Genomic DNA, 25,419 nt, shown 5'->3' on the forward strand with positions numbered 1-25,419 from the left:
AGTTATCCATGCGGATTATAGCGCTTGGGCTGAAGGAGCCCCTCCGGAGTCTGTACACACCCCTAGTGAGTGCAGATGCCTACTGAGTGCGAGTGCTGAGTGCCGAGTTCCGACTGCCGAGTGTCAAGTGCCGAGTGAATAGGAGGGCTGAGTGACTATGGCCCTAAGAGGATGCATTTGATTTCATTATTGTTGCACTTAGCTGCCATGTATCACTATCTTGAAATTTTTGAAAGATATTACACTCTGTTTCACTTAAACTTGTCATGAAATAACTGTTTTGACCTAATTTATCAAACTTGAAAGGATGTCTACCTTCATATGTTGAAATCACTGTAATTGAACTATAACTGTGAAACTCGTCATTACTTTCAGTTCTTTATTTAGTCTTGTTACTTACTGAGTTGGTTGTACTCACGCAACACCCTGTACTTCGTGTGCAGATTCAGGTATTTTCGGACATGGTGGGCATTGATTCACTGCACAGTTGACCCTTCAGAGATTTCGAGGTAGCTGCTCGACATTTTCGCAGACCTTGTTTCTCCTTCCCTACCCTTCCACTTATTGTATTTAGTTTCAGACTATGATAGACAATATTTTCCAGACTTGTGATATTTAGATGCTCATGTACTCAGTGACACCCCGATGTTGGGAATTTCCGCGTTGTGTTTTGGATTTTCTATCCTATTTATGAGGAGTATTATTATTTAAACTGCTTTAAATCCATTAGTACCACGTTAGGCGCCATCATGACAAGTTAGGATTTAGGTCGTAATAAGTTGGTATCAGAGCCTAGGTTACATAGGTCTTAGGAGTCATGAGCAGGTTTAGTAGAGTTTTGCGGATCGGTATGAAGACGTCTGTACTTATCTTCGAGAGGCTGCAAACCCTTAGGAAACTTCATATTTTCGTATTCTTGTTGTGCGGATTTATTGATTCTGGTAACTAAACTTTTGTATTATTTTTCTCACAGATGGTGAGGACACGTGCTACCGGACTGGACAGACAGCCACCAGTACCACTAGCTAGGGCCACGAGAGGCCGAGGTTGCGGTAGGGGCCTTGATAGGGTCAAAGGTGCAGCTCGTACAATAGCTAGAGTAGCGCCTGCAGATCTACCAATTGTTCCAGATATAGCTGAACCGGTGGGGCCAGCTCAGGCACCAACTGTGCCCATTGTGATTCCAGGCCTTCAGGAGGTGTTGGCCCAAATATTGACAGTTTGCACTAGCCTTGCTCAGGGCATAGAGCAGGTAATGCAGGGACTTCAGACACAGGGGGTACTACCAGCCTAGCTGGTTGCAGCTGTTCAGGCCCCGATGGTCCCCGTTATGGCTGATGATGAGCAGAGGAGACTTGAGAGATTTGGGAGGCTTCAGCCTCCATCATTTAGTAGTTCTGAGTCAGAGGATGCGTAGGGTTTCTTGGATAAGTGCTAGCGGATTCTTCACACTTCGGATATTCTAGAGACCAGTGGGGTCTCATTCACTACTTTTCAGTTTACTGAGGCTACCTTTAGATGGTGGGAGGCTTACGAGAAGCACATGTTTGTCGGTGCAGCACCTCTTACATGGTAGGAGTTCTCCATTCTTTTCTTGGAGAAGTTCATGCTGCAATCTTGTAGGGAGGAGCTGTGCAGACAGTTTGAGTAGTTACGATAGGAGGGCATGTCGGTGATGCAGTACGAGATGAGGTTTTTTGAGTTGGCGCGTCACGCAGTTTGGTTGGTTCCCACTGATAGGGGGAGGATTAGGAGGTTCATTGATGGCCTCATATATCAGTTGTGGTTGCTTATCGCTCGGGAAAGTGTGTCTGGTGCTACTTTTGATGAGGTGGTTAACATTACTTGGCAAATAGAGATGGTTCGTAGCCAGGAGCGTGGTGAGTGGGAGGCCAAGAGGACTTGAGGTTCGGGTGGTTTCGGTGGTGTACCTTCTAGGGGCAGTCCCACCACAACATGGGTCGTCCTTAAAGTCCCGCTCAAACGGCTCATCTAGCTCATCGCGGTGTATCAGCTAGCCACGGTTCTTACAGTGCTCACGCAGGCCAGTCTTCATTGAGTGCACTACCAGCGCAGAGCTCTCACCATGCCTCATTCGCTCAGGTTTCTACAAGTAGTTCCTTGGTTTATCAGGAGAAACAGTTCTATCAGAGGAGGGGTTGTTTCGAGTGCGGAGACTTTGGTCATATCAAGAGAGATTGCCCTAGGTTATTGAGTGGGGCTCCACAACAGAGTTCTCAGCCGACGGCACTAGCACCAACAGTTACACCACCCACTCAGCCAACTCGGGTTAGGGCCCAGGTGGCTAAAGGTCACCCTAGCAGGGGAGGCTGATCAGGTGGCGGTCAGGCCCGATTCTATGCTATTCCTGACAGACCAGATGTTGTTGCCTCCGATGCAGTGATCAAAGGTATTGTCTCAGTATGCCACAAGGATGCCTATGTATTTTTTGACCCTGGTTCCACTTATTCGTATGTATCATCGTATTTTGCTCATTATCTGGATATGCCCCGTGAGTCCTTAGTTTCATCTGTTCATGTATCTACGCCGGTGGGAGATACTATTGTTGTGGACCGTGTGTATCGATCGTGTGTAGTGACTATTGGGGGATTGGAGACTAGAGTTGATCTTTTATTGCTTAGTATGGTGGACTTCGACGTGATCTTAGGTATGGATTGGTTGTCTCCATGTCATGCTATTCTGGATTGTCACACTAAGATTGTGACATTGCCGATGCCGGGGTTGCCAAGTATTCAGTGGAGAGGTTCTCTAGACTATGTCCCCAGTAGAGTGATTTCACATTTGAAGGCCCAACGGATGGTTGGGAAGGGTTGTTTATCTTGTTTGGCCTTTGTGAGGGATGATAGTGCTAATACTGCCTCTATTTATTTTGTTCCGGTGGTGCGAGAATTTCCAGATGTATTTCTTGCAGACCTGCCGGGCGGCATTTCTTGCAGACCTGCCGGGCATGCCGCCCGACAGGGATATTTACTTTGGTATTGACTTGGTGCAGGGCACTCAGCCAATTTCTATTCCTCCGTATCGTATGGCACCAGCCGAGTTGAAGGAATTTAAGGAGCAACTTCAGGAATTTCTTGATAAGGGGTTCATTAGGCCTAGTATGTCGCCTTGGGGTTTACCGATTCTGTTTGTGAAGAAGAATGAGGGTACTATGCGGATGTGCATTGATTACAGGTAGTTGAACAAAGTAACAATCAAGAACAAGTATCCTTTGCCGCACATTGATGATCTATTTGACCAGTTTTAGGGAGCGAGGGTGTTCTCTAAGATTGACTTGAGGTCTGGGTATCACCAGTTGAAGATTCTAGAATCGGATATTCTAAAGACGTCATTCAGGACTTGTTATGGTCATTATGAGTTCCTTGTGGTGTCTTTCGGGCTGACCAACGCCCCAGCAACATTCATGCATCTAGTGTACTTTCGTAGCCAGGAGGAGCATGCCCAACATTTGAGGATTGTGTTGCAGCAGTTGAGGGAGGAGAAGCTTTATGCAAAGTTCTCCAACTGTGAGTTTTGGCTTAGTTTAGTGGCATTCTTGGGGCACGTGGTATCCAGCGAGGGTATTCAGGTGAATCCAAAGAAGATAGAGGTGGTTCAAAGTTGGCCCAGACTGTCCTCAGCTATAGTGATTCAGAGCTTTCTCGGCTTGGCCGGTTATTATTATCGCGTCGTGCAGGGTTTCACATCTATTGCATCACCTTTGACCAAATTGACCCATAACGGTGCTATTTTCAGGTGGTCGGATGAGTGTGAGGAGAGCTTTTAGAAGCTCAAGACTGCTTTGACCATAGCTCCAGTTCTAGTTCTACCTTCAGCTTCTGGCTCTTATACAGTGTATTGTGATGCTTCTCGGATCGGTATTGGGTGTGTCTTGATGCAGGGAGGTAGAGTGATTGCTTATGCTTCGCGTCAGTTGAAGCCTCACGAGAAGAACTACCCTATTCATGATTTGGAATTAGCTGCCATCTTTCATGCATTGAAGATTTGGAGGCATTATCTCTACGGTGTGTCTTGTGAGGTGTTTACTGATCATCTGAGTCTCCAGCATTTGTTCAAATAGAAGGATCTAAATTTGAAGCAACATAGATGGTTGGAGCTTCTAAAGGACTATGATATCACTATTATATATCATCTCGGGAAGGCCAATGTGGTGGCCGATGCCCTGAGTAGAAAGGCGGTGAGAATGGGTAGCCTCACATTCATTCCTGTTGGTGAGAGACCTCTTGCAGTTGATGTTCCGGCCTTGGCCAACCAGTTCATGAGATTAGATGTCTCGGAGCCCAATCGGGTTCTAGCCTGTGTGGTATCTCGGTCTTTCTTATATGATCGCATCAGAGAGCGCTAGTATGACGATTCCCATTTGCTTGTTCTCAAGGACACGGTTCAGCATGGTGATGCCAGAGATGTTACTATTGGGGATGATGGGTTATTAAGGATGCAAGGTCGGATTTGTGTGCCTAATGTAGATGGGCTATGTGAGTTGATTCTTGAGGAGGCCCATAGTTCATGGTATTCCATTCATTCGGGTGACGCCAAGATGTATCAAGACTTGAGGTAGTATTATTGGTGGAGAATAATGAAGAAGGATATAGTGGGGTTTCTAGCTCGGTGTCTCAACTGTCAGTGGGTAAAGTATAAGCATCAGAGAACGGGTGGATTGCTTCAGAGACTATTGATTCCAAAGTGGAAATTTGAGCGTATCACCATGGATTTTGTAGTCGGGTTCCCACGGACTTCGAGGAAGTTCAATGCTATTTGGGTGATTGTGGATCGACTGACCAAGTCCGTGCACTTCATTCTAGTTGGTACTACTTATTCTTTAGAGCTGTTGGCTGAGATTTACATCCGAGAGATCGTCCGCCTCCACGGCGTGCCAATGTTCATCATTTCAGATCGGGGCATGCAGTTTACATCGCACTTTTGGAGAGCCGTGCAGCGAGAGTTGGGCACCTAGGTTTAGTTGAGCAAAACATTTCACCCTCAGATGGACGGACAGTCCGAGCGCACTATTCAGATATTGGAGGACATGCTACGCGCTTGTGTCCAATATTTCGGGGGGTTCATGGGATCCGTTTCTGCCACTCGCGGAGTTTGCCTACAATAACAGCTACCAGCCGAGCATTCAGATGGCTCCGTATGAGACTTTGTATGGGAGATGGTATAGATCTTTGGTGGGTTGGTTTGAGCCTAGTGAGGCTAGGCTATTGGGTACTGACTTGGTCCAGGATGCTTTGGACAATGTTAAGATGATTCAGGAGTGGCTTCACACGGCGCAGTCTAGACAGAAGAGTTATGCCGACAGGAAGGTCCGTGATGTCGCTTACATGGTTAGGGAGAAGGTATTGCTCAAGGTTTCACCCATGAAGGGTGTTATGAGGTTCGGGAAGAAGGGCAAGTTGAGCCCTTGGTATATAGAGCCGTTTGAGGTACTTCTGAGGATTGGGGAGGTGGCTTACAAGCTTCCCTTGCCACCTAGTTTGTCGAGTGTGCATCTAGTGTTTCTTGTTTCTATGCTCCAGAAGTATGTCGGCGATCCGTCTCATATTTTGGATTTCAGCACGGTTCAGTTGGATGGTAATTTGACTTATGATATGGAGCCGATGGCCATTTTGGGTTGGCAGGTTCAAAAGTTGAGGTCAAAGGACATAGCACCAGTGAAGGTGCAGTGGAGAGGTCAGGCAGTTGAGGAGGCTACTTGGGAGACCGAGCGGGTGATGCAGAGCAGATATCCACACCTATATGAGACTCCATGTACGTTTCTAGACCCGTTCGAGGAAGAACGTTTGTTTAAGAGGGGGAGTATAACGACTCGGCCGGTCATTTTGAGAGTGGTAGCCCCGTTCCCAGATTTACTACTAATTTTATACTTTATAGCTGTTATGTGACTTGCCAGGGTAGTCTATTCGGGTCCGGAGGAATTTCAGAATGAAATGCGATATTTAGTCTCCTAGTGAAAGCTTAAATTGAAATGGTTGACTGGATGTTGACTTATGAGTAAGCGACTCTAGAATGGAGTTTTTATGGTTATGTTAGCTCCGTTGGATGATTTTGGACGTAGGAGCGTGTCCGGATTGTGATTTGGAGATACGTAGTGGAATTAGGCTTGAAATGGCGAAGTTGGATTTTTGAAAAGTTTGTCCGGGAGTGGACTTTTTGATATCGGGGTCGGATTCCAATTCCGGAAGTTGGAGTAGGTCCATAATGTCAAATGTGACTTGTGTGCAAAATTTGGAGTGAATCGGATGTGTTTTGATAGGTTTTGGCGCCATTTGTAGAAGTTATATTTCCTTAGTTTCAATAGGCTTGAATTGGGGTGCAATTCGTGTTTTTGAAGTTGTTTGATGTGATTTGATGGATCGACTAAGTTCGTACGAGATTTTAGGACTTGTTGGTATGTTCTGTTGAGGTCCCGGGGACTTCGGGTTAGTTCCGTATGGTTAACGGGTCAATTTTGAACTTGGTGTTATGGCTGAGTTTTCTGGTGTCTTTGATCTGGATTCCTTGTACGCGATCGCATGAAAGGGGACGCAATTGCGTAGGCTTGTTTGGGGCAGTGGTGATTGTTCCCCTATGCGTTCATGAGTGGTGGTACACGATCATATAGATTTGGCTAGTCAGTGCATCGCGAACGTGTGGGCATTGTCGCGTTCGCGAAGAGGAGAGGAGGCAACTGGTTCTCACGCGGTTGTGCTTCACGATCGCGGGAGGGGAGACGCGATCCCGTAGGTTGGAGGAAGCATAGGTTCATGTTCGCATGGAGGTCTCTGTGTTCGCGTAGGCTTGATTTCTGGGGCAGCTTAGTTGTGCTTCGTGATCGCGAGGCTATTTCCGCGATCGCGGTTAAGGATCACTGGGCAGAACTTTAAATATTTCAAAACAAGGGTTTGAGTTCATAACACAAAAAATTAATTTGGGAGCTCGGTGGGAGGCGATTCTGAGAGAGATTTTCAAGTGTGTGATTGGGGTAAGTGATTCCTACCTAGTTTTGGTTAAATTTCTTGATTTTGTCTTTAATTTAATCATTAAATTAGTGATTTGGGGGGGAAATTTTGGGGAAAATGGAGGAAAGTTCTTAGACCCAATTTTGAGGTTTTGATCGAGATTTTGTTCTCGGATTTGGGTAATTTTGGTGTGGATGGATTCGTGGTTGAATGCGATTTTGGGTTCTGTAACTTTTATTAGATTTCGAGACGTGGGCACGGGGGCTGGCTTTTCAGTCAATTTTTGACTTTTGATTAATAGCTTAGTATTTTCCTATACAGTTGATTAAAGCCTATATTGATTATATCTAATTGTTTATGGTTAGATTCGATGCATTCAGAGGCTGTTTCGCAAGGCAAGGGTATATTGGAGTAGAGATTTGCTCGGATTGAGGTAAGTAACAGTTTTAAATTTGATTATGAGCTTACGAAACCCCGTATTACGTGTCATGTATTTAGTTTTGAGGTGACGCACATGATAGGTGATGGGCGTGTGGGCATGCACTATAGGAATTGCGACTTGGTCAAATTCCATGGAACTGTATAGTTGAATAATCTGTTGTTATCGCTACATTCTCCATGTATTAGAGAAATAGAACCACAAATTATGTTAGAAATCATGTTTCGACTATGTGTTGGCACTGTAGGGACCCACAGAGGTCGTGTACATGTTGAATTATCTGCTAAATTGTTGTTTTGTATTCACTCACCATTTATTTGTATATTATATCTCAGTCTCTGTTGTTCCTTGTTACTAGTGGAACATGGAGGAATAATAGGTCCTATTCTTTTTGGTTGACCCTCATTTCAATTGATTGGATGCTTGAGCACTCAGAGATTTTCGTGAGTTCCTCGTATATAATAAAGTATCTTCCGGCCCTTCTACAACTATTTCGATTTCCTATCGGGCTCTGCAATCTAATTCAAGGTCCAGTCATTATACAATGCATTAATAATAGACATTTTTGATTTGTAGTAGAAGGTAATTGCGAAGTCTTGATGGCCCCTCTAGCATTCGAATATTTCCTTGAAGCCTAAATATGCAACGCAGGGATATTTACAATATTTTAGAAAAACCCCCATTCCAGATATTTGGAATCAAACAAGTATCAACAATCTGCTCTCCTTGCTTCTGCTGGGGAATCATTCGGCGGGTTATATCAATAGAACATAAGAAAAGAAGAGATTTTGTGTTTTTTGTTGATCAGGCGACACCCAGATTTGAACTGTGTAAAAAGGGATTTGCAGTCCTCTGCCATACATTATAGCATTTCTGTTGGGGTTGATTTTAATGATTACTAAGAGCCTGAGAGACTGGAGAGATTTATGACTGAGTGAGGCCAAGGGCTTGATTGTGAGATATTGATACTATAGCACGCGAGTTATCCGTGCAGCACGTGAGTTGTCCGTACGGATCCAGATATTATACTATAGCACGTGAGTTGTCCGTGCAGATTATAGTGCTTAAGCTAAAGGAGCCCCTCTGGAGTCTGTACACACCCCAGTGAGCGCAGGTGCCTACTAAGTGCGAGTGTCGAGTGCCGAGTGCTGAGTGAAAGGGAGGGCTGAGTGACTGTGGCCCTGAAAGGATGCATTTGATTTCATTATTGTTGCACTTGGCTTCCATGCATCAATATCTTGAAATTTCTGAAATATATTACACTCTATTTCACTTAAACTTGTCATGAAGTAATTGTTTTGACCTAATTTATCGAACTTGAAAGCATGTCTACCTTCCTATGTTAAAATCACTATAATTGAACTATAACACTGAAGCTCGTCACTACTTTCAGTGCTTTATTTAGTCTTGTTACTTACTGAGTTGGTTGTACTCACGCTACACTCTGCTCTTCGTGTGCAGATTCAGGTATTTCCGAACACGGCGGGCATTAATTCACTATACAGTTGACCCTTCGGAGATTTTGAGGTAGCTGCTCGACGTTTTCGCAGACCTTGTTTCTCCTTACCTACCCTTCCACTTATTGTAGTTACTTTCAGACTATGATAGATAGTATTTTCCAGACTTGTGATATTTAGATGCTCATGTACTCAGTGACACCCCGATGTTGGGAATTTCTACGTTATGTTTTTGATTTTCTATCCTGTTTATGAGTAGTTTTATTATTTAAACAGCTTTAAATCCATTTTCTATTAAAAGTGTCGAAGTTATTTCGTAATGATCGGCTTGCCTAGTACCCCGTTAGGCGCCATCATGACAGGTTAGGATTTGGATCGTGACACTCAGAGTTCAAGCAAAGACACATGGGTTCCTATTATCACAATCATCAATAGAAAGATTTTCTAAGTATCACCTTAAGGGTGATGTATAACAGGTGGGAGGGCACGCATGTACAACGGCCTTACAATCACTAAGCATGAGCACATATGTAGGCCTTAAAACTAGCAAATAAGTTCAAAGTATAGACTTCTTAAGATATACCTGATAGTTATAGGAAACATGAATCTGCAAAGCAAGAAATTAAGAATGGGAGTTAAGGGAATGAATTGGTTCTAAGGAGATTAACAAGTGACAATGACATGCTCAAGAGACTCCCCTTGGGGTAGATACCACAACAGCCTTCCCAAGAAGAACATAAGAATGCAAGGCAGGATATAACTAAGAATTGTAGGCTAATTCAAGGCAAGTAGAAGTCTTACTAAGGAAACCTATTAAAGAAACTTAGGGTCAACAATATCACAAACTCAACACCACTCCTAATCAGTAAACAAGTACTTAATACAAATTGATCACATTTAGAAAGTTCAGTTATGCACATCAAAGATTCCCTAGGCATATTAAACTCGAGCAAAGCTAGTACTAGCAGGCATGAGTCTACAGAACATAATGGTAGCAAAGCAGGCAACTATAGTAAGGATTGGGGTTCGCAAATGTTAGAGTAACATGCTTGCCTGAAGAGTTAAAAATTCATATAGACATAATTATTTTAAGAAAAGTGAGCAAGTAGCAAGTTATGCCTGAATTGCTTAGCATAGAGAAGTATAATCGAGCAAATCTTATGCACGAATAAGTATCCTAAGAGTTTTAATACAAGAATGCAGAGCAAGGCATGAACATGGGAAAGAAACAAACATAGGAAACTCATGTGTGCATAAACATAGTAGACTGAGCATGTTAAAGATGGTCAAAGTTATACATAGCAAGAAGATGTCCAAGTATTGGATTTAGGCAAGTTTAGATGCTAGCGAAAATAGGACCATAGGCTAACTTTAAGGCATATATGATTGCAAACAAAGGTAACAACACATTGAAATCATATTTGTTCAAAAAATTCAAAAAATATGGATATTCAGAGCCTGACCACAACTAAAAATAGAATTGCAAGAGTCAAGGTACTCACCAGTTGCAAATTAAACGAACAAGAAGATTAAGTTCCAGCAGCAACTCAATTAGCAATAAACAACATGACTCCCAGAATCTAAGTGCGTCAGAGTTCTCAAGGGTTTCGAATGAACCCCGGGCAGTGCTCATATTGAGAAACGAGCAATAATTGAATTCCGGTGGCCTTGGCTTTCAGCCGACCAAGGTCTCAAATTTCAAAGTAGTAGAATGCGTAAAAGTGAAAGAGTAATAGGGGAAACGGGTAAGGGGTTTATATTGTGACAAATTAGGACTAATAAACAAGGAAAACAATCAATCAAACACAAATAAGGAAATAACAAATCTCATGCAAATCAAAATAAGTAGAGGAGATGCAAAATCTCAAACCCTAGTTGGGTTCAATAGTCTGAAAATCGAACCAGAGGTGCAAATCACTCCTTGGTGAGCATATATAGATGGAGTACCATAAAGAATCCAAAGATTCGAGTTATTCCAGTCCAATCTTAGAAGTGGTACTTGCCAAAGTTAGGCAAGTACCTAAGTAATACCATAAACGGACGACCAATAACGGGAGAAGGCTAATAAAGTAAGCAGATCATAGATGGATTCCATTTCTTGGTCGGAATCAGAGAGAAATTAGGTGGAGGCTGCTAGAGTTTGCAGAAGAGAGGAGAAGGTTCGAGAGTGTATAGAGGCGGCTGAATGAGAGAAGTGGTCTTTAGAGTTAGGGTAAGGGGTTATAAGGAGAAGGGTCTGGTTTATTATGGGTTGTTGATCATTTAAGATCAACGGCCATGATCGAATGGGAAGCGGTGCGGGTTAATTGAAATGTGTCGTGACCGGATTTAAAAGGGGTCGTTTGGTTGGGCCAAAAACTGGGCTAAATGTCTTGGGCCTTGTTTTTGGTCCGGAATTGGTTCAAAATTGGGCTATAACTTAAACACATGAAATTCATTAAACATAATTTGTAAAAAATGATTTAATAAATAATAAAAATATTATTTATGCAGTAAAATGCTTAAAAATAATATCTTAACATTATAAAAATATAAAAATGCTATTTTAGCATAAATAACATAATAAATTCAATTATGTATAGAATTTAGGCTATTATTGTAAATAGTATAGATAAAATAACAAAATGCAAATACAATTGTGTTAAATGAAGATGAAATATTATAATATGCACAAGGGTATAGACTGATAAATTAGATGATTAAATCACCTTAAAATAATTTAAAGAAATAATTAATAAATATTTAAACAAATTAATATGCGAAAAAATCAAATTTAAAGCTTTAAACAATTATAGAAAATACTTATATGACTGTTGTAAATTAGGTAATAATGCATAAATGATATTTTGAAAGTATATGGAATACATTATAAAATATGAGGGTAAAATTGGGTATCAACAACAGTTATTACTTTTGTAGGACCTCCTCCAGCTCGGGGTACTCCGGCACCGGCAGGGCGTGGTGTAGCTAGAGGTGGTGCCCAGGGTGTGAGAGGACCCGGTAGGTTCTATGCTATGAGATACCGCCAGAGTTCAGAGGCTTCTCCAGATTTTGTCATAGGTATACTGACTATCCAATCTCATGATGTGTATGCACTTGTAGATCTTGGTTCCTTTTTGTCATATGTCACTCCTTCTGTTGCTATGGAATTCAAAATAGAACCAGAACAACTTGTGAGCCATTCTCTGTATCTAATCCAGTTGGTCAGTCTATTGTGGCCACGTGGGTCTATAGGGATTGTATTGTCACAATGCATAGTCAGGACACCACAACCGATCTTATTGAATTTGGGATGGTGGATTTTGATGTGATAATTGGGATGGACTGGCTTTACTCATGCTTTACCTGCCAAACTAGAACCGTTGGGTTTGAGTTTCTAGACGAGCCATTTATTGAGTGGAAGGGGGATTATATTGTGCCAAAGGGTAGGTTTATTTCTTACCTTAAGGCCACAAATATGATCAGCAAGGGATGTATCTATTATTTGGTCCGAGTCACGGATACTAACGCTGAGGCACAGACACTTCAGTCTGTGTAGGTTGTGAATGAATTTCCGGAGGTCTTTCCTTGTGAGGTTCCTGGGATCCCACCAGACAGGGAGATTAAATTTGGGATCGATGTTATGCCGATCTTCCACCCTATTGAATGGCTCCGATAGAATTGAAAGAGCTGAAAGAGTAGTTGAAATACTTTCTAGAAAAGGGTTTCATCCAACCGAGTGTGTCGCCTTGGGGCACACTAGTTCTCTTTGTAAGGAAAAGTATGGGTCATTGAGTATGTGTATCGAATATCGGCAGCTCAACAAGGTCACAATCAAGAGTAAGTACTTGTTCGATCAGTTTTAATGTGCTAAGTAGTTCTCCAAGATCGATTTAAGATCAGGGTATCACCAATTGATGATCATGGAGTAGGATATTCTGAAGATAGCTTTCAGGACTCGGTATGTTCACTTTACATTTCTGGTGATGTCTTTTGGATTAACAAATGCTCCTGCAACATTCATGGATCTTATAAATTGAGTCTTCAAGTCTTTCCTCGACTCTTTCATGATAGTGTTCATTGATGACATCCTGGTATATTCACGAAGTCGAGAGGACCACGCGGATCATCTCACGACAGTTTTGCACACTATATATCATCACAAGTTGTATGAAATATTTTTGAAATGTGAGTTTTGGCTCGAGTCCATCATTTTCTTGGGTCATGTTGTCTCCTGTGAGGGAATCAAGGTTGACCCTCAGAAGATTGCAGCTGTGAAGAATTGGCCTATACCTACAACTCCGACAGAGATTTGCAGTTTCTTGGGCTTAGCTTGGTGTTACAAGAGGTTCGTGGAGGGGTTCTCTTCTCTTGTCTCTCCATTGACCAATCTGATGCATAATGCAACTAAGTTTCAATGGTCAGATGCTTGTGAAAAGAGCTTTCAAGAGTTGAAGTTAAGGTTAACCACAACACCGGTGTTGACCTTACCGGAGGGGTACATATGGGTTCGCTATGTATTGTGATGCCTCGAGGGTTCAACTTGGGTGTGTATTAATGAAACATGGCAAAATGATCGCTTATGCTTCTAGGAAACTTAGGAACCATGAGAAGAAGTATCCTACACATGACTTAGAACTTGCGACTATGGTGTTTGTATTGAAGATTTAGCATCATTATTTGTATGGGGTCCATGTGGACATATTCACGGACCATAAGAGTCTACAATACATCTTCAAGAAGAAGGAGTTGAATCTAAGGTAAATGAGGTGGCTTGGGTTACTCAAGATCTACTGTATCAACATTCTCTATCATCCGGGAAAAGCTAATGTTGTGGCGGATGCTCTTAACTGGAAATCTACGGGTAGTTTGGCTCACTTAGAGGCACACCAAAGACCGATGGCCATAGAGGTTCACAGGTTTGCTAGTTTGGGAGTCCGGCTCATGGATCTTGTGAAAGTGGGGTGATGGTGCAAAATAGGGTTGAGTCATCACTTGTAGTGGAATTCAAGGAGAAACAATACAATGATCCGTTGTTGGTGCAATTAAAAGAGGGGATTCATAAACACAAAAACATGGCATTTTCTCTTAGCACGAATGATGGTATGCTAAGGTACCAAGGGCGATTGTGTGTTCCAAATATAGATGGTCTGCAGGTGAGAATCATGACCGAGGATTACAGTTCCAAGTATTTCGTGCACACAGGATCTATGAAGATGTACCATGATCTCAAGGAAGTCTACAGGTGGAATGACATGAAAAAGGATGTAGCGGACTTTGTGGCTAGATTCCCAAACTGTCAGCAAGTGAAGGCAGAACACCAGAAGCCCGATGATTTGGCACATAATATAGAATTTCCAATGTGGAAGTGGGAGATGATAAACATGAACTTTGTAGTAGGTATACCTCACACGCCTCGCAAGTTTGGCACGAATTAGGTGATTGTGGATCGACTCATGAAATCATTACACGTTTTTTCTGTTTAGGCCACCAATATAGTAGAACACTATTCTCAGTTGTATATTAAGGAGATAGTTCGGTTGCATGGCACTCCAGTTTCTATCATCTCAAATCGAGGAACGCAGTTTACCCCTAGTTTCTGTCAGAAATTTCAGCAAGGTTTGAGGACTCAAGTGAATGTTAGTACAACTTTCCATCTACAGACCGACGGGAAAGTAGAGCGGACTATACATACACTTGAAGATATATTGCGTGCTTGTTTTCTTGAATTCAAGTAGTTAGGATGATCATTTTCCACTCATAGAATTTGCCTACAACAACAACTATCATGCTAGCAGTCAGATGGCGCTGTTTGAAGCTGTATATGGTATAAGATATTGATCTCCCATTGGTTGGTTTGAAGTCAAAGAAGAAGAATTTATAGGGCTAGACCACGTGCATCAAGCTATGGAGAAGGTCAAGATCGTTAAGGTGTGGTTAAAAACCGCTCAGAGTCGCCAGAAGTCCTATTCGAATGTGCGTCGCATAGATTTGGAGTTCAAAGAGGATGATTGGGTATTCTTGAAAGTCTTGCCCATGAAGCGCATAATGCGATTTGCGAAGAAAGGGAACTGAGTCCAAGATATATCATCCCTTACAAGATCTTGTAGAGGGTTGGTCAAGTGGCATATAGGCTCGAGTTACCTCCAGAGATGTCCTTAGTGCACTCGGTATTTCATGTATCTATGTTGAAGAAGGTAGTTGGAGATCCGTCTCTCATTGTCCAAGTGGAGGCTATTGAAGTTAATGAAGAATTGACTTATGAGAAGATTTTGGTTGCCATCCTTGATAGACAAGTTTGGAAGTTGAGGAATAAAGAGATTTCCTCCATCAAAGTGATTTTGCGATACCAACAAGTTGAAGAGGCCACCTGGGAGGCTGAGGAAGAAATGAAGAGGTAATACCCTTACTTGTTTGTGTAATCAAATGGTTGTGTTTTAAAGAATGTTAGAAGTTTACTATCTATGAGTTATATTCAAACTTGTACAGTTTATGCTAGGATGCCCCTTTTTGATAATGCAATGCTTATTATGTTATCGTTGGTACTGTTTTCATACTATGATGCATTATTGTGTCATGAAGGCTGTTAGGATTGGTTTCTGGGCTCTTTATTAGGTGGATAGGCCCAAATAAATAAGAAACTCTGCCGAAATTTTTGGAAATTTGGGGAATTAACAAAATTTGGAACTCTTGGTGTGTGAATAAAAGGTTGAGTCATATTGGGTGTCTATGGTGGACTCTAATCCTCATTCGAGGAGGAATGATCCTATGCGGGAGAGGATGTAAGGACCTATAAAAGTTCACCATGGATTTATATTTTTATGGACTTTGCAATGCATCGTGGAATTAGTAGAAACATTTGCAGAAACTGGCGATTCTGTGGCTTATTATGCAATCGCAAATCAGTTCCAATGACCGCAGAATGAGTGAGGAACAACTCAATTTTGAGGGACATTTTGTGGTCCATTATGTGACCACAAATCTGTTTTGCTAACCGCGAATCCGTTGCGGAGCTGTTCCGCTGACCACGGATCCCTTGCGGATCTGTTCCGCGGATCCGTTACGGATTTGACATCGGGGATTATTTTTGGAAATTTCCTAATCCAACTATATTTTGATATAAGGCCTTAGAGAGTTATTTTAAAAGGTATACCCTGATATTTTAGAGAAAGGGGAGCAATTTAGAGAGAGAGGGAGAAGGTCTATCACTTCTACACTTTAAAATTTTGCTAAAATCTTGGGGATTAAAGAATGAAAGCTCACAAGTCTTCTATTAAAGAGGTAAGACCTTATCCTTGGCTCACATGCAATTTTGTACCATCACTTTATGAGTAACATTTTATGATGGGGCTTATTAGATGGTGATCGGAAGCCATAAGCCCTCAATTTCGAATTTAGGTATATGTGGAGAGTAGGAGGTGTGATTGTAGAGTTGAGAGTTAGTCCTTGAGCATGCATGTGCCAATGAAGGTGGTATGGAGGACGTTGAACTATTGCTGGTGAAATGTTGTCTTGGGGATTGGTTGTGGGGTGAAGAAATCCCATTATAGGGAGTTGTAATTCAATATGCACACTATGTATTTGATGAAAATCCTATATGACCTAGACTATGAATACCTTCCTAATAATGGTTCAATTTGATTATGTTTCTAAAGATTGAAGTTGCTAAGAACAATGGAACGTTATAGTAATCCTAAGGAATGTTAACTAAGGTATGTTGGCTTAACCCCCTCTATCGAATTGGGTTCCATGCTCTCTGTATAAATTCCAAGTATGGTTTGTCCAAGTTCCTATTCTTATTGTATCAAATTGCTACAAATGATTGATGTATCAAATGTTTACCTACCCAAGTCATGTTTTAATAGCTTTCATTATACCATGTGTTGACGGCCAATTCTGACCCTCCCCTTTTAAATTAATTTATTTATACTTAATAATTTACAATAAATATCTTTTAAGTATTTTCTAATAAGGCATATCTATTTTTTACAAATTAACTAGACATTAGTTTTAAAATTAATCACATAGTATTGATATCTGTAATTACAAATATATTTACTATTTTAGGATTATTAAAATAATTTCTATACATAGGTTCTATAATTAATTTAATAAATTATTCTTTAATTTCTGGCTAATTAGATTACTATGTGAAGATTCGAAATTAGTACAATTTAGAAAATAAAGTATTTTTACAAATAATTAATTATAATAATTAGTAGTATTTAACAATTATAATTTTACTATATTTTATTGAAAATAATTGAGTTTATTTAAATTAATTTTAAAAGGGTAAAAGGCTAAAGGGCTATAACTGCAATTCCTTAATCAAACATAGGGTGATTATTCTTTAAAGAAATTTCAGCACAAAGCCAAATCTAACCCAGACCCAATTCATTTCTCTCCACCTTGGCGATCCAAGTGATCCCATCTGTACCAATGAGATCACGCCACGTCACCCGTCTCCCACCCTCACAAAGAAAACACAAATGAATCTGGACCATTGGTCTATCCTATCAACGGCCCGCATTTAATTTTTTTTTTATTTTTTCTTTAGTCTTATAAGACTCAATCTAAGCAGTCCAAACCCAGAGATCCGACGAACCTCATATTCTCTCATTTAAAATATTTTAGTCATAAAATATTAGGACCGTTGATCTGAAAGATCAACGGCCCAAATCAATTCCCTCATTCTTAACCTAGAGACCGGTTGGTCTCACTCAGAAACCTTAATCATTTCTCTCACTCATACGGTCGCCCTCATTTCCTCTTTTGCACTCTTTTCTCTCAAATCGCCCATGAACATCAATCAATAAAACCTTGCACAAATCCGTGCAAGGTCGTGAAAGCTCTCATCAAATCATCCTTTCTTTCTAACCTAGCCAAAATCCCGCTGTTATTTCCCCTTTTATTCACTAAATCTAAGTCATCAAAGACTAACCCCTTAAGCTTGAAACACCATTCTATCTTTTCTTTCAAACCAAACTTAGAGAATCATCCATTTTGTTTCTAGGCTTTGAAGAAAGTTTTTTTTTTCCATTCTCGTTGATGGAGATTCAAAACCCTAAATCTAAAAACCCTAGACCAAATCGTGCAAGGGTCAAATCTCTGAGACCCTTCTTTGTTTTGTTAAATCTATGGCATGCATGAGCATATCTCAGATTCTAATCATGGTTATTCGAGGTGCAGAGGTCAAATGCAGTGACCTATGGACATTGAAGCTTTATCCGAAAGTCCTTGCCTTCAACAAAATTCTCTCATCTCAGGTAAACTTGTCACTATTTTCCCCCCCTGTGTTCTCCGATTTGACCTCTGCTTTGCTATTATCACTCGACCATCGTCATCTTCCACTAGCTGATTTGAATCTTTTGAAACCCTAGAGGCTTCAACAACCACTATAAATAGGAACCTTCAATGCTCTTACCTAACATGGCCAACCAACTAATACTGAAGAGAAACACACACACACAAATGCTATCAATCATCTAAGAAATTTAAGAGTTCAATGCCTTAGGTTCTCTTACTGTTTCTTTTCTTTTCGTTTACTGAGTATTGTCGCTAGTTCAAACTTGAGGTTTTCGTGGACTTAAGCAACTGAGAAAGAGCTCTCGTTTGGTCTGCTGCTCTCAAAAAGATCAGCACATCTATCATTCTTCTCTTTTGTTCATCTCTTTTGAATGCTGCTAATATATTAGTTATATTCTGAGTATTACAGTTGTTTTATGATGTGCAGTATGTTAATGCTTGTGTTTTGTTGGTCAAATGGCTACTTGTGATTACTTGTCCTACTTTAAGTTTTTAGTCGATGATTGATTAAACCATTAATTGATTCCTGCGGATCTTTGTTCTTGAGTTTCCAACAGTCTACATGTTTGACTTATTATGTGTTCATGTTCATATGAGCTTCATAGCTTTCAAAGATTTGTAGTGACCTTTATCCTTATTTGTTGCATCTTTGTAGTTTGTGAGTCTTGAAGTTGAGATTATTATTTGATAACCATGACTAAGATGAATCTGAAGGTGTTTAAGTTTATATCCGCTGTCTCTTAACCTTAAGCATAAACTCTAAGTGTTTATACGTTTTCTTCTCTACTTGTGTTTGTTAAACTATTTTTGAGTTGCCACTATGGTCTTTTATTTTGTCTAGTAGTTGTTGCTTCTATTGACCTACTCTTGCTTGAATTAAACTTTCTTCTCTATTCCCAGTAGTCCTATTATACACATATGTTAAGAGTAAGTTGTTTTTCCTCATAATACAATCATGATCCTGTTTCCTTTTCTTTGTTATAAGGACTGGTAACTTGTTAGGCTGAACTTGATTGTTTTCTTGATTAGTTAACACCTTTAGCTGCATGCTCAATCTAAAACTTACTTGGTATCATACCTTCTGTCTCTAATCCTCTAGGGTTATCATTGACCTTTGAAAATTGACATGCATGTATCTTGTAAGACTGTCTTCCCTAAAAAGGGACCTAGTTGCTCTACTATAACCAAGTGATAAATTGTGAAAACAGAAGCGTGATCATTTTTCATATTCATGTACTAACCTAGACTTAAGTTTGAGTTAAACATGTTGTAATGTAATATTTTTCCTTTATCTTTAACTCTTTATCCTCATAACATGATTAATCTAAGTCTATAATGTGTAAAGTTTCCTTGTCTACATAAAATAATTACTGCATTTGAAGTATTCAAGTAGCTAACTAAATACTACATGTTCCTACTTAATTCCTGATTTTATCCCTTGTCCAGAACCACTCCAGTCCTTTCTCTATTGTTAGTTTTAAAACCAAATCTGATCCCTAAAATTTCATAAGGATTTTTGCTGATGCTATCAAAACTTGATGATTTGTTTGAAGCTAATACTATTAGGAGTATGATTCAGTAGAAATCCTTAGGAATTCATGTTGTAGTCCGTAAATTTGTAGACCTTTTGAGAAAGTTGATCATGACCTAGATATCTTTGATAACCTTTGTATTTGTTGAGTTATTGATGTATAGCTTTGCCTTTCTTGGGAATATTGTTCTTCTCTCATGTTCAAACCTTTGTGGTATGCTTATGATACTTCTGCTCCTCACCTATATGTGTTTAAATTCAAATCTTTAGATTTATTTGATATATGTTTGTTTGGTATCCAATGTAGACTATATGTTCCTATGTTAGGAGGGAAAGTATATTTTTATGGTAAGTTATGCTATAGCGTTTAGTTTACATTGAAAGGGCCTCATTAGCATTTAAACCTATAAGGAAAATATGTTGTTAGTGTTTAAGGGTATTTGGGAGTGGAGTTCGACTCTAGGTTGGGCTGCCCACCCCAACACAAGCATTGCCTTGGGCCTTGAGTCCCCTGAAAACTTTGAAGTGTCAGGGATTCAAGGGGAGCATCGATCTTGAGTGGAATTTTCTTCTTATCCCTTAATTCATTGACACATTTGGTTCTTTAGGGGTTTAATGTTTAATGACAATGAAAGGTTTTCAATGTAAATTATTTGCTAAAGTAGAACCACCACATCAATATAATTTCCCCACCGTATTGTTTATTTTCTTATTCCAATTGTTTGTCAATATACATTTCATATGTGTTTTGAATATGTCGAGAATGTGCAATACACTTCTAATGACCTTTCTTTTTTGGGCATGTATACATTTGGGCATGCTGAGTTCCTAAGGAACTCAGACCCAAACCATCTTCGCTGCATTTTCTGAAGAGTCCAGTCAGTTATAGTCGTGCTTGTCAATTGATGGGCATATCTTGTTGAGGCCCAATCATCAAAGTCCAGTCCTCTCTCCCTCACTTCTTTCTTTACTGCTCATTGTTTCCACAGCCTAGTTTACTGCTTCATTATTTTTGCTTACTGCCTTTGTTGTTTTATCATGTTTTATTATCATGTATTTAAAACTTATATATTAGATTATGTGTTTTACCTTCACACTTTATTAACCTGAAACAAAGGCAGACTTTAACTAATATAGGACTGAAAGAGAATTAGTTATTAATTAATCTTCGCTACGCTAGTTATAACTTGTTCATCTCATACACTCACCTCTCTTAAAGATCTTTTTGAAGTCGAGGCTCTAATAAAAAACAGCAACCCGTTTTCAAAGGGAATTAGAAAAGAACCACTGGTCATTGCTAACAAGGAATAAAACCAGATTTTCATGAAAAACAGTAATGAAAAATCACCCAAATGAATTTTCAAAGATTCGCCTTCTTCAGAATATGTAAAACTAAGGTACATTAAGAATCACTTTTCTTATATACATCTTTTAAAAATTATAAAAGCATTTGTTCATCAAAGTAATTACTTTCATAACTTAATAGTTACAAGCCTTAAAATATAGACCACTCTTAAAACTTTCTTAACCTTCAATAACTCTTTTATAATCCTACATCCCCCCCTAAGTCGTACATATATACTCCCTTTAATATATAGTAAGCCATGCCTTAGTAGTAATTAAGCATAGTATAAATAACGTGTTCCTTAAAATTAGTCTAAGTCCTATGGAGCTACTTCAGGTAGATTTTAAGAGGTGCCTAACACCCTTTCCCTTAGAAGAATAAGAACTCTTACCCATAATCTCACCAGCTTGCAGACCTATAAGGAATATAACTTAGTAATAAAATAGGAACCCTAGCATACCTTTAAATATTAGGTGGCAACTATCTTTTATCAACAACAGAGAAACCACGAGTTGAATCATGTCTTGACTAGTGCAAATTAGGGTGCAACAACATGGCGACTCTACTGGGGATATCACACTTAGGTTTTGACCTTAGCAAACTTAGACTAATTTGGCCTCTAGATTTATTTATACCTTGCTTTGATTATAGTTGAAATTGAAATTACATGCTTACCTACTTTATCTTCTCTTTATAACTATTTGCCCTTTATGATTATCAAGCTTATTGCTGCTATACCTTTGTCTATTGCTGCTTTATATATACTGTCATCACATTTCTTCCAATCGAGTCTTGGCTCTACACTATCACACACAATGGTACGTGGGGGTTGTCTTTTACATCCCTCCAAACCTTCTTTTCAAAACTCTCTAGTTTCAGAGAATGGCTTTGTCAGGTCAACTGACATAACTTCTCACAGATTTAAGTCCAATTAAAAAGTAGGAAATATTCTACTCTAGTAAAATAGGTCATACTGCATAAACCTTAGGTGAGTCGGTCCTTGGTGCCGACACACAATTAGGAAAGCCACCTTGATATCAATAAGTCATGCATCCAACGACATAACTTATGTGGAAAGACGTTAACATGACAAGACACTTAAGAATCCGAAGCAAACACTTACCCAAATAACTTTTTTTTACCCACTTCAGAAAATAGAAATCAACCAAAACATCCCTGAAATTAGCATGGTAATGGAGCACCACATAATTTGAAATAGAGGTGGAAGAATATTCGTCGGGAACATGGAGATGAAGTTCGGACGCACCTGGGAGAATTAACTGCATTGATGAACATCCGAGCAGATAGGGTGCTCATTCACCAGTTGATAGAATTTTGGGATCCGGCTAAGGTGCTATTCAAATTTACCGATAGTGAGTTAGTACCGACATTGGAAGAAGTGACAAGTTTCACAGAGCTGCCATTCAACTGAAGAAAGCCAGTATTGCTAGTTACTATGCCCAGTTACCGGTTCTTGGATTCCTTAGGCCTTGCCAACATCAAAAGCCTCAGAAGTATCGAGGACGGATGGATAAGCCTCCACGTGGGAGAGTCTCAGGCCTACCACTTTCGCAATGGCACTGTTAGGATTATTGGTCTTCCCGCAGCGAAGGGGCCGTATCAACATTAACCTGTTACCAATGGTCCTGGAAACCTTCCGCAGCAATCTTCAAGCTACTTTGGTGCCGATAGTGCTTTGTCTACATGTGCGCGAGGGTATGATTTCTTTAAGGGTTGTAACTTGCTGCTTCAGATCTAGGCTACTGAACATTTCTTCTAGTGAGAGGCCACCATCGACTACTTCGTGAGTGTCAGCAATATGATCCACAGCCATAATGAAATAATGAGACACTGGATCTCCCCACATGGGCAAGAAGAATGGAGGGAAACGCTGACCAACCTGATAGGAGAATGGATCAACTGGAAACTCACTTGGTTAGGTGGAAGGGCAATCTTGAGGACTCCCCAGAAATACTTCATTGAGTTGATCGGACTGGAAGGCATTCAACCATACTCACCCTTGGGGGTCCTCAAACAGTTCGGGATGATCCTAGATGTTCCTCTGTGGACAAGGATAGCGGTATATGAGGATGAGTACAATGGATAGATCTAGTTCCCAGGATAAGAAGGCTGCAAGAAGAGTGGAATGACATGATAACAATGCCTATGGGTCAAAATTCATAGGGTACTCCTTAGTATTACGTCTAGATTAATGAAGAAGAAGAACACGCCTGCCCAAGCAAGGCCCGCCCAAGGAGAGAGGGTATAGCCTGTTAGAGGACGCGGTGGTTGCCTTACAAATTTACTATGAGATCTTGCTGCATTATCTTATAACCACGTTTATGCATCGTCTGGTGGTCCCAGGATCTATTGACCACATGTTTCCACTGGCTAAAGATGATGATCGTGTAGTGGAGTGCATCCAGATAGAGTCAAGACTAGAGCCTGGAGAAGATCCAGGTGAGGAGTCTGAATTCAACGATGATGAGAAGGAGTTTGAGAAAGATCCGGAAGAGGAGCTAGAAGAAGAGAAGGTCATGGGAAATGATTTAGGGGATGATTATAAGAGTTGGTTGATTTCTCCTTTGTACCCTTATCCCTAGTTTTCTCTTTTACTTTCTAAAAGGGTGAGTTGTCCAAGCCTATGAAGTTCTATGAAACAATGATGTAATCCTTGTTCCCACTTGTATCAGTCAAATTATCAATAAAAATAAATTGCTTCGGATCTAAATGTGTAAAGTCTAAATGTCTGTCAAATATCTGCGAATTCGGCCTACATCCGGCAATGAGAGGTCCCCGCAAATTCTAGGAATGCGCTAGTTGTAATGCACGAATTATTTGCTCTATGTGATTTCTTGTTCGCATAAATGAAGAAATTGACTCTTGTTCATTTTCTTTTCTTTCCTCTTATTTTTCTTTTGCTTTATTATAACCCCCAAAAGAAAAGAAAGTTGATTTGTGTCGACAAAAACTGGCGGAACCACCATTCAATCTACGGTCAAAGTGAAAGATGAGAGCCACATAAGACCCAACTAAACATGCTCTGGTCATAGCTGACAGCCCGGGGCGATCAAGGCAAAAAGACAACACTAGGAATGATGAACATGTGGCCAGGATGGCCTAGGAAATCGAATCCTTAAGGGAGGAGGTACAACATATCAGAGAACTGGCGCACCTGGCCGTGACAACACTTTCTCAACCACCTAGATCCCCTTGTTTGGATTCACTTCTAGATCACTTTCCTTCCACATCACGCCAAAACAACAACACCCCAACTTCAACTCCCACCACTCATGTCATACATCCAGTAACCCCAGCTAACCCACCAAATACCCCTATTCACACTCCCTATGTACCACAATATGCTCAGGAGTCACAGAACCCGCCTATTACCACTAATGCAACTACTCCTTCTAGTGACAGAGTCACTTTCACCACTAAACAGCACATACCTGTGGCACATGCCGCCATCCATGAGCGGTACGTTCTCCCTGTATATGTCATTTCTGAACCTACCTTTACAGCACCTGTCACGGTCAGGGTGCCTTATGATATTGACCAATACGCCGAGATGGAGAGAGAAGCCAAGCGTAAGGAAGAAGAGTCACTATCTGAGCAGTTGCAAATGTTGAGAAGGCAAATGAAGAGTCTCCAAGTTGCCCGGGGAAGTGAAAGTTTGAAATACGAGGATCTGTATATTCATCCAGATGTGGATATGCCAATAGGATACAAACCCCCAAATTTCAATATCTTCAATAGGACGGGGGACCCTCACGCACATTTGAGGGCATATTGTGACAAGTTAGTCGGAGTGGGGAAGAACAAGAATCTAAGGATGAAGTTATTTATAAGAAGTTTGATGGGAGAAGCACTTACATGGTATACTCAATAGAATCCCTAAAATTGGAGAACTTGGGAAGATATGGCAGAGGACTTCATGAATCGGTTTTGATTCAATATAGAGATCAATCCTGATCGGTTTGTACTAGTGAACCTGCAGAAAAAATCATCTGAGTCATTCCAAGAATATGCACGATGGTGGAGGTCGGAGGCTGACAGGGCGCAACCTCTGTTGGATGATAGTGAACTAACCAAGTATTTCTTCAGTGCCCAGGAGAGAATATACTTTGAAAACGATGATGGTAATGATGGGACAAAAGATCTCTTAGCTGGTAAAGATGGGAGATTTTTTAGAAGAGGGCATAAAATCTGGTATAGTACAATCCATGGCAGCACTGCAAGCGGCCAGCAATGCCATCCAGTCAGCGTCAATCGGTAGCGGAAAGAAGAAGAAAGAGGAGGTCTTAGTAGTCGTCCCTTACTGCCAACCCAATCCACATCACGGGAGCATCTCTTATTCCCCAAACAACCACTCACCACCACCCACTTACACTCTAGTT

At 40.5% G+C, this 25,419-nt stretch overlaps 2 protein-coding genes across 2 annotated transcripts; both read left to right on the top strand.

The window, feature by feature from the left end:
- Positions 1–1,666: 1,666 nt before the first annotated feature.
- On the top strand, positions 1,667–13,363 carry LOC138902590 (uncharacterized). The gene is made up of 3 exons (XM_070190473.1): positions 1,667–1,880; positions 11,778–12,061; positions 13,088–13,363. Exons 1-3 carry the CDS (start codon positions 1,667–1,669, stop codon positions 13,361–13,363), a joined length of 774 nt encoding a protein of 257 aa, XP_070046574.1.
- A 549-nt stretch (positions 13,364–13,912) lies between these two features.
- On the top strand, positions 13,913–15,238 carry LOC138902591 (uncharacterized). Its single transcript, XM_070190474.1, has 3 exons — positions 13,913–14,237; positions 14,701–14,852; positions 14,948–15,238. Exons 1-3 carry the CDS (start codon positions 13,913–13,915, stop codon positions 15,236–15,238), a joined length of 768 nt encoding a protein of 255 aa, XP_070046575.1.
- The last annotated feature ends 10,181 nt before the right edge of the window (positions 15,239–25,419 follow it).

Source organism: Nicotiana tomentosiformis, chromosome 12 (assembly GCF_000390325.3).
Source record: "Nicotiana tomentosiformis chromosome 12, ASM39032v3, whole genome shotgun sequence".
NCBI classification, from domain to species: domain Eukaryota; kingdom Viridiplantae; phylum Streptophyta; class Magnoliopsida; order Solanales; family Solanaceae; genus Nicotiana; species Nicotiana tomentosiformis.